Source organism: Saimiri boliviensis, chromosome 8, assembly GCF_048565385.1.
Source record: "Saimiri boliviensis isolate mSaiBol1 chromosome 8, mSaiBol1.pri, whole genome shotgun sequence".
Taxonomy (NCBI): Eukaryota; Metazoa; Chordata; class Mammalia; order Primates; family Cebidae; genus Saimiri; species Saimiri boliviensis.
In genome coordinates, this window is record NC_133456.1 from 37,647,269 (window position 1) to 37,661,383 (window position 14,115).

A 14,115-nucleotide genomic window follows, 5' to 3' on the forward strand; every position below is an offset into this window, starting at 1 on the left:
TGGCGTGGAGAGAAGGTATCAATGAGGAAGCAAATGAAGTCAAAATACTTTAGAATCCTGGCTTAGGCAGAGGAAGGGGCAAACTTGTATATGCTTTTGAAGGTCCAAGGTGTCAGCTCTAAGTATTCCAGCTAACCAGAAAATGCTTTTACTCAGGACAACATATTACTTCATTGTAAACTTTAATTTTGCCATCATTTTCAGAAATAAAGTATTTTATTCAAATGCTTAGAGTTTAACCAAAACTTAAGTGGTCCTCACCTTTAAATAAATCGTACTTGACTATTAATAACTATGTATTATCACCCCTGGCCAGCCTTGAGACCAACTGTAGAAGGCTAGGTCCAAAAAATGTTTCTTAAAATTGTGATTTGACAAATAGCTCCTAAAATGCTTTTCAGTGGTCCAAACAGGGAGACAATTTCCTGATTATTGGGAGCTGTGGCAGGGAAGTGAATTATAAATAGCTCTCTTATTAGAAAAGAAGGTGTATATTCAACTTTCTCCGGACACACTTTTCAATATAAGATACCTTTAAACCAACTTCACTCTTCTTGCTCAACTTGCTGGAAAATGCCCTGTTCAGTCTTGAACAAAAATCAGCATCTCATGTCCTTCTTTCTAATGGCAAAATCAACTTTTTTTGTTTATTATTGTCACAGCAAAAAAAAAAAAAAAAAAAAAAGAATTAAAGAAAGAAAGAAAACTGAGGAAATGAAAATTCAAAGTAAGGAATTATTTCAACAATAATTTTAAATTAATTTTATTATAAATAACATTGAATAAATAACTTACATTTGCTGTATAACACTCAGCTTTAATTTTACCCATACAGGAACACACTCTTTTTTAAACAGTTTTTTGCTTTTATTATTTTTAATTGACACATACACATGGTACATATTTCTGGGGACAGTGTAATATTTTGATACATGCATGGAATGTGTAATGACCAAATCAGGGTAATTAGCATATCCATTACCTCAACCATTTATCATATCTTTGTGTTGGAAACATTCAAAATAAGCTCTTCCAGCTATTTGAAAATATATAGTTCACTGTTGTTAATTATAGTCATCCTACAATGCTATAGAATACTAGGACTTATTCCTCCTATCTAGCTATAAATTTGGGTCCTTTAACCAACCTTTGGCTATCTCTCCCACCTACCCTTTTCAGCCACTAGCAACCATTATTCTACTCTGTACTTCTATGAGACTAATTCTTTTTAGCCTCCACATATGAATAAGAACATGCGGTATTTGTTTTTCTGTGCGTGACTAATTTCACTTAACATAATGTCCTTCAAGTTTATCCATGTTGCTGCAGATGACAGGATTTCATTCTTTTTTTAAATGGCTGAATATTATTCCATTGTACATGTAGTATTCTATTATGTATATCACATTTTCTTTATTCATTCATCTGTTGATGGACACTTAGGTTGATTCCATAGTTCAGCTATTGTGAATAGTGCTGCAACAATCATGGGTGTGCAAATATCTTTTTGACAAACTGATTTCCTTTCTTTTGGATATATTACTCAGTAGTGAGATTGCTGGATCATATAGTAGTTCTATTTTTAGTTTTTGAGAAACCTCAATACTATAATGACCCTACTAATTTACATTCTCATAAACAGTGTGTTATGACTTCTCTTTTCTCTGCATGCTTGCCAGCATTTGTTGTCTTTTTGATAACAGTCATTCTAACTGGGGTAAGATGCTATTTAGATGTGGTTCTGATTTGCATTTTCCTGATGATTGGTGATGCTGAGCATTTTTTTCACATTTCTCTTGAACATTTGTATGTCTTCTTTTGAGAAATGTCTATTCAGCTTATTTGTCCATTTTTAAATTGGATAATTTGTGCTTTGCTGTTGAGTTGTTTGAGTCCTTGTACACTCTGGATATTAATCTTTTGTTGGATGAATAGTTTGTGAATATTTTCTCCCATTCTGCTTATTGTCTTTTACCGTCTTGGTTGTTTTATTTGATGTGCAAAAGCTTTTTAGTTTGATATAATCTCATTTATCTATTTATTTTTGCTTGTGTTGCTTATGGTTTTGAGGTCTTCTCTATAGAATTTTTGCTGAGACCAATGTCCTGAAATGTTTCCTTGTGTTTTCTTCAAGCAGTTGCATAGTTTTCAGTTTTACATTTAAGTCATTATTTTATTTTGAGTTAATTTTTTTATATGGTGAGGGAGAGGGAGAGGGGTCAACTGTCATTCTTCTGCATATGGATATCCAGTTTTCCCAGCACCATTTAAAATATGTGGATTTAAGGAGGCTGAGGCAGGAGAATTGCCTGAACCCAGGAGGCGGAGGTTGTGGTGAGCCGAGATCGCGCCATTGCACTCCAGCCTGGGTAACAAGAGTGAAACTCCATCTCAAAACAAAAACAAAAACAAAAACAAAATATGTGGTTTTATTTCTGGGTTCTCTATTTTGTGGAATGCTATCTTTTAACATGAAAGTCAATAGCTTCCCTACATAAACTATTTTTACACATATTTTTAGAAACCTATGATATATGAAAGCCAAAGGATCTTTGAGGACTTAATAGAATACAATGTTGTTCTTATTGCTGATTTCAGTTTTTAAGCAAAAGACACATTTTCAGGTGTTTTTGTTTGTTTGTTTGTTTGCTAGCATAGCCAACTAATGTATTAAGAAAACTACAAAGTTTTCACTTTCAAAATATCCAAGGAAAGAAAAGAAGGAATGATTATAAATGTTGGGTTTTTTCCTTTGGTTTTTATGTATGTGTGAAATAGAAAACACTGATTATATCGACTGTCAGGTCCATGATATGTTTGATATTTTCCTTTTCAAATAAGCACAAAGGATAGTGAGACCTCATTTCAAATAGCTCATTACTTATGCTTTTGAATCATTAATGCACCATCGTGGTGTGTTGACATGAAATTTCTGTTAGCTCCAAAGTTAAACGATGTAGGAAGAGGTGGCTATCATACTCTAGGGAACTGCATGGCAACATGTGATAACGTGAAAACTGTGTTCTTATTTCTATTTGAAAAGAAGAAAGAAATGCTGGCATCTTCCAGCAACAAAGAAGTTTCAAGGTATCACAAGTATCTTCGAGAATAAGTATCTTGGTCTTTTAGATTCAAGTCCACAGAGAGAAAGAAATGATATGGAAGATACTTCAAGTAACAAGCTGAAACCAAAAGTAAGAAGAAAGGCTGAAAATCTCTATACATTGTATCAGATGCTTAAAATATCTCAGAAGGGACTATCACAGCAGTAAAAAAGTAAAACAAAACAACAACTAAAAAGCCAAACTCAACATGATAGCAATCTTATTGACATGGTACTCAGCAGGAATCAGCAAGGGAAAAAAGGGAACTGGAATATAAGTTCAGCATATGTGACAGGATGGATGGAAACCAAACAAACCAAAATAAAATCACTTCCAAGAAGTGAAGAACTCTACGGGAAATTTCTAAAAAGGAAGAAGAAAAATAGTCTTAAAGAAACAGTAAAATTTTCATTTGCTTCCTTTTATGAGACAAAGAGTTAGAAATGTTCTTTTCGGCAAGAAGCTTATTCTACTTGGCTATAGTTAAGAAAAAGAATTACAATCTGACACATTGTGGAAAAAGAACAATGACTCTTGGGGCCAGGCGCGGTGGCTCACGCCTGTAATCCCAGCACTTTGGGAGGCCGAGGTGGGTGGATCACGAGGTCAAGAGATCGAGACCATCCTGGTCAACATGGTGAAACCCCGTCTCGACTAAAAAAAATACAAAAAATTAGCTGGGCATGGTGGTGCGTGCCTGTAATCCGAGCTACTCAGGAGGCTGAGGCAGGAGAATTGCCTGAACCCAGGAGGCGGAGGTTGCGGTGAGCTGAGATCGTGCCATTGTTCTCCAGCCTGGGTAACAAGAGGGAAACTCCCTCTCAAAAAAAAAAAAAAAAAAAAAAAAAAAAGACTCTTAATGCTTCAAGAAAGCATTAATCCTCTCATCTTATCAGTGGGGAAAACAAATGTCAGTGGGAGAACAGGATTTGATGAAGGTCTCCAGGTAGTGAAGGGGATAAAAACACGTCTCCTGGTACCCTATCCCATGCTCATCTCCAGTATTGCTCTGCCTCTTAGTTGTTTGTTTTCCTTACTTAGGTAAAACTAAAACGTGTTTACTGTGAAATGTTGAAAAAATTCATAAAAGTTCAGAAAAGAGCATTAAAATCTTCTGCAATCTTATTCCCCAGAAACAATGCAAAGTTTATCATATTCCAGAAACCGCTAATGAAAACCTATACTATAGAAAATATCTTGAGAACACAACAGTCCATGACTTGAGTAAAACTGTGGACCTCAAATGAGGTACTTTGCCTTAGGTATCACTGACACAATTTGTTTCACTATTCAGGCTTTCAGTTTTTCATGGAAAAAAAATCATGTACTTATCTCTTTAAGTCTAAATTCAAAACTGATAATTAGTAAAAGTATTGAATGGTCTAGGGACAGATTTGCAGGTGGCCCAACAGATAATATGGATTATGAAACCCAAAAGATGACATGATGACAACCAATCATGTCATCTTTCCTTGTGGTTCCCTGAAAGTCACTGAAATATAATTTTACTAGTGCCGGGGAGAGGAGAGAAAAAACCTGCTTTCTGTGTTAGAGTGAGAGAGCTTCTTATCTATACCCACTATGTAAAATACTTTGTTTATAACAAGGTTGTTTATAACAAGATTTTAATGTAAATGAAAGCAATAATTGGATCAAATAAGAATCTGTGTGCCCATACTGATATAAATAAATAAGTAAATAAATAAATGAGAGAAGAAAAATCTCTTTCTTACAGTAGAATATTAACTGATAAATGTAGGAGGAACAGTGAATCACAAGATCACTAGTTGGAAACCATCATAGTAAAATCTAATTCAGGCAAGAATAATCAATGGATGCTAAAACTAGTTGTTGAAAGTTTGATGAGGCATAGACTCTTTACATAATATCAAGGTATTACTTCACAAATGGCTTTTTTTTTTTAAGATGAGTCTTATTCTGTTGTCCAGGATGGAGTGCAATGGCCCAATCTCAGCTCACCGCAACCTCCGCCTCTCGGGTTCAAGCAGTTCTCCTGCCTCAGCCTCCCTAGTAGCTGGGATTACAGGTGCCCACCACCATGCTCGGCTAATTTTTGTATTTTTAGTAGAGATGGGGTTTTGTCATATAGGTCAGGCTAGTCTCGAACTCCTGACTTCAGGTGATCCACCCACCTTGGCTTCCCAAAGTGCTGGGATTATAGGCGTGCACCCAGCCCACAAATCACTTTTTAATTATAAAAGGAAAATAGTAACTTGATAGTGGAGAAATATGGAAGAAACCATCTTAAGTAACCAGGGTTAACCACACTAGTAATAGGAAAACACAATATCATGTCCCTCTGATATGATGCACTAAGGATGCAATGTCAGTTCTGTGTGTTCTGTCAAAAATGTATAGCCTGGATCTAATAATGAGGAAACATCAGACAAATCTGAATTGTGAAACATTCTACAAAACTGGCTATACTCTTCAAAAATGTTGAACTCCTGAAAGACAAAGAAAGAACAAGGAAATGTTCTCGATTAAGATTAAGGAGACTAAAAACTCATGATAATTAAATGCAATGTGTGTTCCAGGATTGGATCCTGGACCAAAAGGGAGAAAAAAAACCCTTTGCTTTAAAAATACATTATTGGAAAGTTGCTGAAATTTGAATAAGCTATATAGATTAAAGTAGAAGCATTTTATAAGTGTTAATTTTGTGATTTGGTAACTGTTTAATGGCTATATAAGAAAATGCCCTTATTCAAAAGAAACATACATTGAAGTATTTAGGAACAAAGAAAGAGCAGCATGTCTGCAACTTACTCTCAAGTGTTTCAGAAAAAATAATTTGCTTATAGGGAGAATGAATAATAAAGCAAATTTGCCAAAATGTTAATAACTGGGAAACGAGAGAAGGGCATATTGGTGTTCTTTACACTGTTCTCACTTTCTTGTAAGTTTGAAGTTATTTCAAAATTTAAAGTTACAGAAAAAGAAGCAACAAATAGAGAATTCTCTGAAGAAAGTGTCAGTAGAAGCACACATTTTTGAATCTTTCTGAATAGCCCCTGTGGAAACAGAACAACTGGGATACAGAACCGACATTCTGTGGAGAACGTCTTTAAAAAAAAAATCCCAAGTTGACGAGGTATCCCTAAAAACGCCAAAACACAAGTGGGTGGGAGCAAGTTATCAACAACTTCAACACCTCCATAGCAGTGGCAATTGTGTGGATGGAAGCAGAGGGAAGGCATGGAGCTCTGATGGCTCTAAGAATCAGAGAACCCTAAAATCCTTCAAAAAGTGCTCAGTGAGAAGACTGCAGGGCCAATCTGAGAACAGCAGTTGAAACTGTGGAGGGTTTTGGAGGCTCCAATTTTTGGGTAAGTGTAAGGATGCTTCAGGAGGTATAAAACATTCTCGAACAGTGTTGGCCTCATGAATTCTCAAAATGAACTAATTGGGTGAGACATGGTGGCTGTAATCCCAGCACTTTGGTAGGCTGAGTTGGGCAGATCACCTGAGATCAGGAGTTTGAGACCAGCCTGGCCAACATGGAGAAACCCTGTCTCCACTAAAAATTTAAAAATGAGCCAGCTGCGGTAGCACATGCCTGTAATCCCAGCTACTCTGGAGGCTGAGGCACTAGAATCCCTTGAACCTGGGAGGCAAGGGTTGCAGTGACCTGAGATTGTGCCACTGCGCTCTAGCCTGCCTGACAGAGTGAAGATCTGTCTCTGAAAAAAAAAAAAAAAAAAAAAAAAAAAGACACATGAAAGACTACGCTTCTCTCTTTGCTGTCTTGGCCATGTGAGGACACAGCAAGAAGGAATTTGTTTATAAGCCAGGAAGCAGGCCCTCACCAGACATGGGATTTGACGATGGTGGTCTGTTATATCAACCTAGATGGACTGAGACAATTCAGTCATTCAGAAAATGTGCTAATGAGATGAGTCTTTCCTCTAACAAGCACGAGTGCAATTGAGCAAAAGGACGTGGGAGGACAGCAGAGAAGGCTTCTTGGTCTCAGTATATAAAGAATAAGCATTCCTAAGCCGGGCGCGGTGGCTCAAGCCTGTAATCCCAGCACTTTGGGAGGCCGAGGCAGGTGGATCACGAGGTTGAGAGTTCTAGACCATCCTGGTCGACATGGTGAAACCCTGTCTCTACTAAAAATACAAAAAATTAGCTGGGCATAGTGGCGCCTGCCTGTAATCCCAGCTACTCAGGAGGCTGAGGCAGGAGAATTGCCTGAACCCAGGAGGCGGAGGTTGCGGTGAGCCGAGATCGCGCCATTGCACTCCAGCCTGGGTAACAAGAGCGAAACTCCGTCTCAAAAAAAAAAAAAAAAAAAAAAAAAAGAATAAGCATTCCTATAGGAGACAGGGAGAACTCAGGCCATCATATCAAAGTTTTACATTCTTCCATGTAACTATAATGCATGTAGCTAGAAGTTACCACTGGAGTATTCACATGGGCATTTCATTGTTCGTAAGGACTGGGTAGGCTTTTTGAATCTGGATCCAAGAGACTGGTTTAACTGGTTCTAGGTATACAATTACTGGTTTATATTAACAAAGCTGAAGGTTGTTCATTGGGCATGGAAAAGTATAATATATATCATTAAAATATAAACACCTTAGTTAATAAATGAAATAAAAGAAATATTTCCAGGGAAATATTTCAAATTAAAAAATCTATGGCAAAGTAAATTCTTACAGGAAAATCTCAGAGAAACCAGCATGTCGCACAGTGGTTAGATTTTATTTAAGCGTTTCTTATCACCATCTAGCTCAAATAGAAACATCTGATTGTTGCTGCCACCTGTCTTTACAAGGGTATTCTCATTTCCCAGTAAACCTGCATTTGTGCCCTCTGTCCCAGTCAAACATATCCCTGGCGACTTTCCCAACAAGATAATTTCCTTCTAGTCTGGCTGAGCCCTGTGGTTACAGAACACCCTGTTTGTACAGTATAGCTCTTCTCTTCTTAAAGAGAGTCTCCAGACACTTCCCTCCAGAGAAATGAAACGAATCAGGATCTTGCCTAACCTGCACCTCCAATTGTTATTTTCATCATTCTTATTTAAAGCAATCACTCCATACTCTGAGTGATTTTTTTTTTTAAAGGCAACTTCATATTTACATTACCCTATGCCTGGAAGGCATATGAGACTTTTCCTGGTGCTGAGTTCAGCTAACTAGTATGACATAAGCTTGGCTAAAAGTTCTCTGGGACAGTTTGGTACAAGAGATACAGTGGCTGAAAGGCAAGATTAGGAGCAATGGCTCCCGCAACAGCTTCCTGAATTTAAGCCTAAACTTAGAACAGACTCTCCTCCCAGCACAGGAAAAATAATGGCAAGCAACAGTGGCTTGAAGAAAAAGAAAAAGATTAAAGCTCAAAAACTAGACATTTTTTTCCTAAACCAAATTATCTCTTGCACTGAAGAGGGGAGGTGGGTAATGACCCTGCAGGGCAGAAAGACTTACCCTATCAAGACTTTGTGCAGATTAAAGGAAAAGCAGTCATGTCCAAGCTTCTGCTCTAAAGCTCATAGATCTGGGATCATACATGTCCATTTAGCAGAGTCCCTTAGTGAGTAGGGGATGAGCAATGGGCAAAAATTGCACAACATGGGAGAGTATGAAAAGTATAGAGGGTGGGCGTCAGCATTTGAGGGGGTGTGAGGGGATGGCCAAGAAGATAGTGACAAACCAGCGCCTAAAAGAGAGCATCACTCTCTTGAAATCCCCCTGGTGGTAAATTGTGGGAACAGCATGACCTGGGTTTCTGATTTAATCTATCACCTATCTTGTGCTATGACGTAGTTCCTCTATGTTATTCCAAACTTTCAGTAAAATTCTGCTACATCCAACAGCTTTGGGTTCCTACAAGAAGGGGCGGCTGGTATCTAACACAGGACAAAAAGAACCAAGAAGAGAGTAGGCCATTAGTAGGAACCAAGAGTAATGGTTTGGCCAGACAGATCAAGAGAATGTCTTCTCTGGAGAAAACAACAGAAATACTGGCTGATGAGAAGGGGAGGGTAATTTCCTACTACCACATTTGCATATTAAAGATTGGTCCCAGAAAGCTGTAAGATTTGAGGACATCTGGTTTCTATTGTGCATACTGGCATTAAAATAATTGAAATTCTTGTTATCTCCTGTTCCCATGGTTCCCAGCTTTGTATTTCTCAGATTAGTAATATTTTAATAAACATTCTAGGGACTGCTTGGGTTGTCAACTTTTTATTATGTCATTCAAAGATATTTTAAAAACTGTTTCATAAAATAAAGGACATGTTCACACACAGACAAAATAGCACATCATAATAGAACAATTTTTAAAATGTGTTTTTATAAAAACCACATTTGTTTTATGAAAGAAAAAATAATTTTTTTTTTTTGAGATGGAGTCTTGCTCTGTCACCAGGATGGAGTGCAGTGGTGCGATCTCAGCTCACTGCAACCTCTGCCTCCCAGGTTCAAGCGATTCTCCGGCTTCAGACTCCTGAGTAGCTGAGACTACAGGTGCATGCCACCACACCCAGCTGATTTTTGTATTTTTAGTAGAGACGGGGTTTTGCCATATTGGCCAGGATGATCTGATCTCTTCACCTCAGCCTCCCAAAGGGCTGGGATTACAGGCATGAGCTACTGCGCCCAGCAAGAAATTTGTTTTTATGTTTTTGTCTGAAATGATCTCACATTTTTCAGATGATTGAATTGAAAACAGTATACATTTCATTTTATTTAGCTTTAGCTTAAAGATATTTTAACCATTTCTTCACTTACTTGTTCATTTTTGGAAAAAATGTTTATAACCCTCTTTAAAAAGAAATTTGTTTTTTAAAAGACAGCATATCACTCTGTCCCAGGTAGGAAGGAAGTGACAAGATCTCAGCTCGCTGCAGCCTCAAACTCTTGCGCTCAAGTGATCCTCCTGCCTCGGCCTCCTAAGTAGCTGGGACTACAGGCACCTGTGCCATCACACCCAGCTAATTTAAAAATATTTTGTAGAGAGAGGGTCTCATTATGTTGACCAGTCTCGTCTTGAACTCCTGGTCTCGAGCAATACTCCCACCTTGGCCTCCAGAGTGCTGAGATTACAGGTGTGAGCCACCATGCCTGGCTTATAAACCTCTTATGTGCCATTCTCTGTGCTAGGTACTGGTGTGCAGAGATGAACATGACTTTGCCCCTGCCCTCAATATCTCAAAGTTTGCTAAGGAAGGTTTTAGGGAAGTCAAGCAGGTGATCTCAAGTGCAAAACTCAACGAAATACTAAGCGGAAAATGTAAAAGCAACAATTCAAAAGCAGATAGTCTGTCTCTAAGTAGAACTGCAAGAAATACCAAAACCTGATGTCAGGATTTAGTCGGCCACGTAATTTGAGTTTTCTTACCAATGATTTGGGGGAAGCTGAGACTTACTCCAGAAATCATGGAGTTTTCAGACTTTTTTCTGCTCCCAGCCAATCACAGGACTGGGAACACACCTCCCGTGCAATATGTCAGCCGACCGATGGGTACTCCCACGCTAGGCAGAAAGAGGTTGGGTATGTGGGGTTTGGAAAACAAAAACTGCAGGCTTTCACTTGTCTACCGTGGAATGGCTCTGCACATAGCCACTCTGCTCACTATGGAACACATAACCTGAAGGTTACTGGAGGACAGAGCAGGGTGAGGGCTGTGCTGCCATGGTGACAGTGCCATAGGATTTGGTGCCAGAATGGAGATGGGGCACTCAGGGCACTTCCTGACAACGGGGAGCTGGAAGATGTCTGGGAGCAGTGCTAGGCACGTTCGTCCCCCCGGCCCAATACAAAGCACCCTCACTATGTGAGACGTTTTCTAGTTCTGATCTGGAGTGAGAATCAAAGAGGGAGGCATACCATGGTATCCTGACCATCTGGTTCTGGAATTTTTCTAGAGGGTAGAGGATGCTGGTATAGTTAAAGGATACATGAACACATTTATATGAGAAGAAGATCCAGAGGTTGGTACACTGGGGAGTCCTCTCTCTCTCTCCGCATCCCCGCCCCCCGCCTGTGCTCCAGAGGTGCCACATTAGAGGAAAGAAATGAACTATATGCATTTTCTTACATTATATAATCTGGGTATATATGTCAAAGGGATAGTCTCTGGAACATTCCCCCCACCCCCAATCTTCCCTCAACTCTTTTTCAAAAATAGGTCTAGAACTTTCACAAATTCATCCCTCCGTGTTTAAAATCAGAACCTGGATGGATCATCCCATGGCTGCAGTTCTCACATCTTTGCCCCGGTCTTCTGGCGTCTCTGAAGCACATACGTGTGACAATGGTACAGAAACGCAGGAAGTGACTATTGAATGCACAGAGGTTCTGCGGCTTCCGTCCATTCTCACACAATTTCCATTTTAGATTCTGAACATCTCTCCCTCCCCATGCGCTATGAAATAGAAGGGTCTGGCTGAATCATCCACTTGAAATGAGGGTTCTTGCCTGCAGGGGACTGGGAACCGAGGTTCGGTCCTTCTGCGCGCTCCGCACCGCAGCCCGCAGCCCTGGAAATCAGGATTTTCCTAGAGAAAGGCCCGGCAGGGAGCCAGGACCCGCAGACGGCTCGGGGAACTGGCGGCTCTGCAAAGCCCAGAAATGCCCGTGACCAGGCCAGGGAGGCGCGAGGCGAAGCAGAGTTGCCCCCAAGGCGTGCTGCGGCAGCGCGAGCAGTGATTGCTTTGGAGGAGAAAGGGAACGAACGTCCCCCGGTCCCCGAGGTCTCCCAAGGTCAATTCCCGGGGAACTCCAAAGCAACGACGTGGCTCTGAGGTCTGGCAAGTTCTAGGAGTCGAGCGAGGGGAGCAAGTGTCTTACCTGGCCGGGCTGGCTGGTGTAGTTGAAGGAGAAGATGTTCTCGGTGCTCAGGCTCACCACCCCGGTGTAGACATGGTCAAAATCAGCGCCCCTGGCAGGTTCCCTGGGGTCGCGGCGCGGTGCTGGGAGCTGCCTGGGGGATTTCGCCGGGTGCCCGGGCGCCGCCGCCAGCAGGAGCCAGGGCATCGCGCAGAGCAGCGCGAGCATGGTGGGCACCGCGCCTAGACTCGGAAGCCCAGCCACGCCGGGGAGGGGGCGAGCGCAGAAGGTCCTCCCAAAGCCCGGTGCAGGGCCGGGCGTCGGCTTCAGCGCCGCGCGGGCGATGCCTGGCGAGCCCAGTCGGCCAGAGCTGGCAGCGCGCTGACGAGGGCCGATCAGATATTGATGCTGCCGCCTGGGGTCTCCACGGGAGGTCACGGGTGGAGAGTAGCGGGGACGGGAGAAGTGGGGATGGGGGGCTGCTGCTTTTTCCTCCGGCTTCGAAGTCCCCGCTTTCTCATCGCCGAGAATCCCCCCCACTTACCCAACCGGAATTTAGACCGATCTCTTCTCCCTCAACCTCAACAACAGCAATAACAAAAAGGCACTGGAGTCATTATAAAGAAATATCCAATAGTCTCGAAAAGTCAACGTGATCCCACATGGAAGAGGAAATTCGGTCTGTTTCAAATACGCGTGCACCCTGGCTGCAGGAGAAGAAATAGAAAGCAAAAGAGCCCGTCCCCAAGAGGGTGAGCGAGTTCACTTTCCCAGACTGCTACCTGCAGAGAACTCTTGCCTGTCTGAACGATGGTTACTCTCTATTCTCCTCTAGTAGAACCTCTCCTCAGACACCTGTTTTATTTCTTTATTACCTCCTACTCTCCAAGGAGAGTCTCACGTCACCACGTTCTCTCCCTCACCATATGTGTATGTATGTAAATATGTACAGTAAAGAAAAAAAAGATATGGTAAAGAGAACAATTTCCAGCACTGCCTGAAGTCTGGTCCCGGAAGTTGTCAAAAAAGACTCAGACTAACTAGATTTATGCAGAAGGCATTTCTTTCCAACCCAGCCTCCTGCCTACTTTACCATTTCAGTGACTTCTTCTAGATTCCAGGAGAATCCCCAGGATTCTAAATTGCTTTCTTAAAGGCAGAAACCACAGCCCATCATAAAAAGGAAATACCCTTCCGGTAAAAAATCAGGGGATTAGATTTAAAGAGTTTAAAAGTCAGATAAGGAGCAGGGTGAGAATGAACATTGAACAATCACAATTTAGGTGTGGAAGAGAACTCACCGTTTTACTTCAGCTTCGTTACTTGTATACTAGAAAAAGAATACAATTGTGTTCCACCTGAAGGACCATTTAAAAAGAAGCTACTAAGAAGAAAGAGATCTTGTTCAAAAATTTAAGATTACAGATTAAAATCATAGTACTTACCATCTTTAAAAAGATGGATTTTTTGTTTTTACCTTGTCTAATTCCTTTAATTTCTTAAAACATCAAGAATGAATGTAATACATTTGCTGTAAAGTTTTCTGTGAAATCAGAAAACAGTGCTGATGAAAGATTAAGTTAGATGACTCCGTATTAGGGCAATTTTCATTTTCGAAGTTTTAAATGTTCTTGGCCAGGTGTAGTGGCTCATGCTAATCCCAGCACTTTGGGAAGCTGAGGTGGGAGGCAGGATAGCTTGAGGCCAGGGGTTCATGGCCAGTCTGGGCAACATGGTGAAACCCCATCTCTACCAAAAAAATAATTAAAAAAAAATAGCTGGGCGTTGTGGTGCATGCCTGTATTCCTAGCTACTTGGGAGGCTGAGGTGGGAGGATTGCTTGAGACTGGGAGATTGAGACTGGAATGATCTATGGTTACTCCACTGCACCTCAGCCTGAGTGACAGAGCAGGACCCTGTCTTGGAAGGAAGGAAGGAAGGATGGATGGAAAGAAGAAAGGAAGGAAGGAAGGAAGGAAGAAAGGAAATGTTCTTGAAAATGTGTGGGCATATGGGCAAAAATACTAATTCAAAGAAGAGTCTGGGAGTAAAACTTAAAATTGAACACATTGTTTTTGAGGAGCATAACATACTAATTTCATCCAGAATTTGAATGACTTTAAACTGCTGTATTGAAAATATCTATGCATCTTTTCAAAGTTCAACAAAATTTCATAAACTTGAAATTTATGAAGGTCCTGGA

The 14,115-nt window shown here is 40.7% G+C and overlaps 1 protein-coding gene across 4 annotated transcripts in view; it reads right to left on the reverse strand.

The window, feature by feature from the left end:
* The window catches only part of SIDT1 (SID1 transmembrane family member 1), an 85,232-nt gene extending 72,424 nt beyond the window's left edge, over nucleotides 1-12,808 (reverse strand). For 2 of the 4 annotated variants that reach the window (XM_074404366.1, XM_074404365.1), the window contains exon 1: nucleotides 11,934-12,808. In XM_074404366.1, coding sequence (XP_074260467.1) covers nucleotides 11,934-12,140 — 207 coding nt within the window. In that variant the 5' untranslated portion in view covers nucleotides 12,141-12,808. The remainder of the gene's footprint in view (nucleotides 1-11,933) is intronic. The other 2 variants (XM_039477473.2, XM_039477474.2) reach the window with 2 other exon arrangements.
* Nucleotides 12,809-14,115: the final 1,307 nt, after the last annotated feature.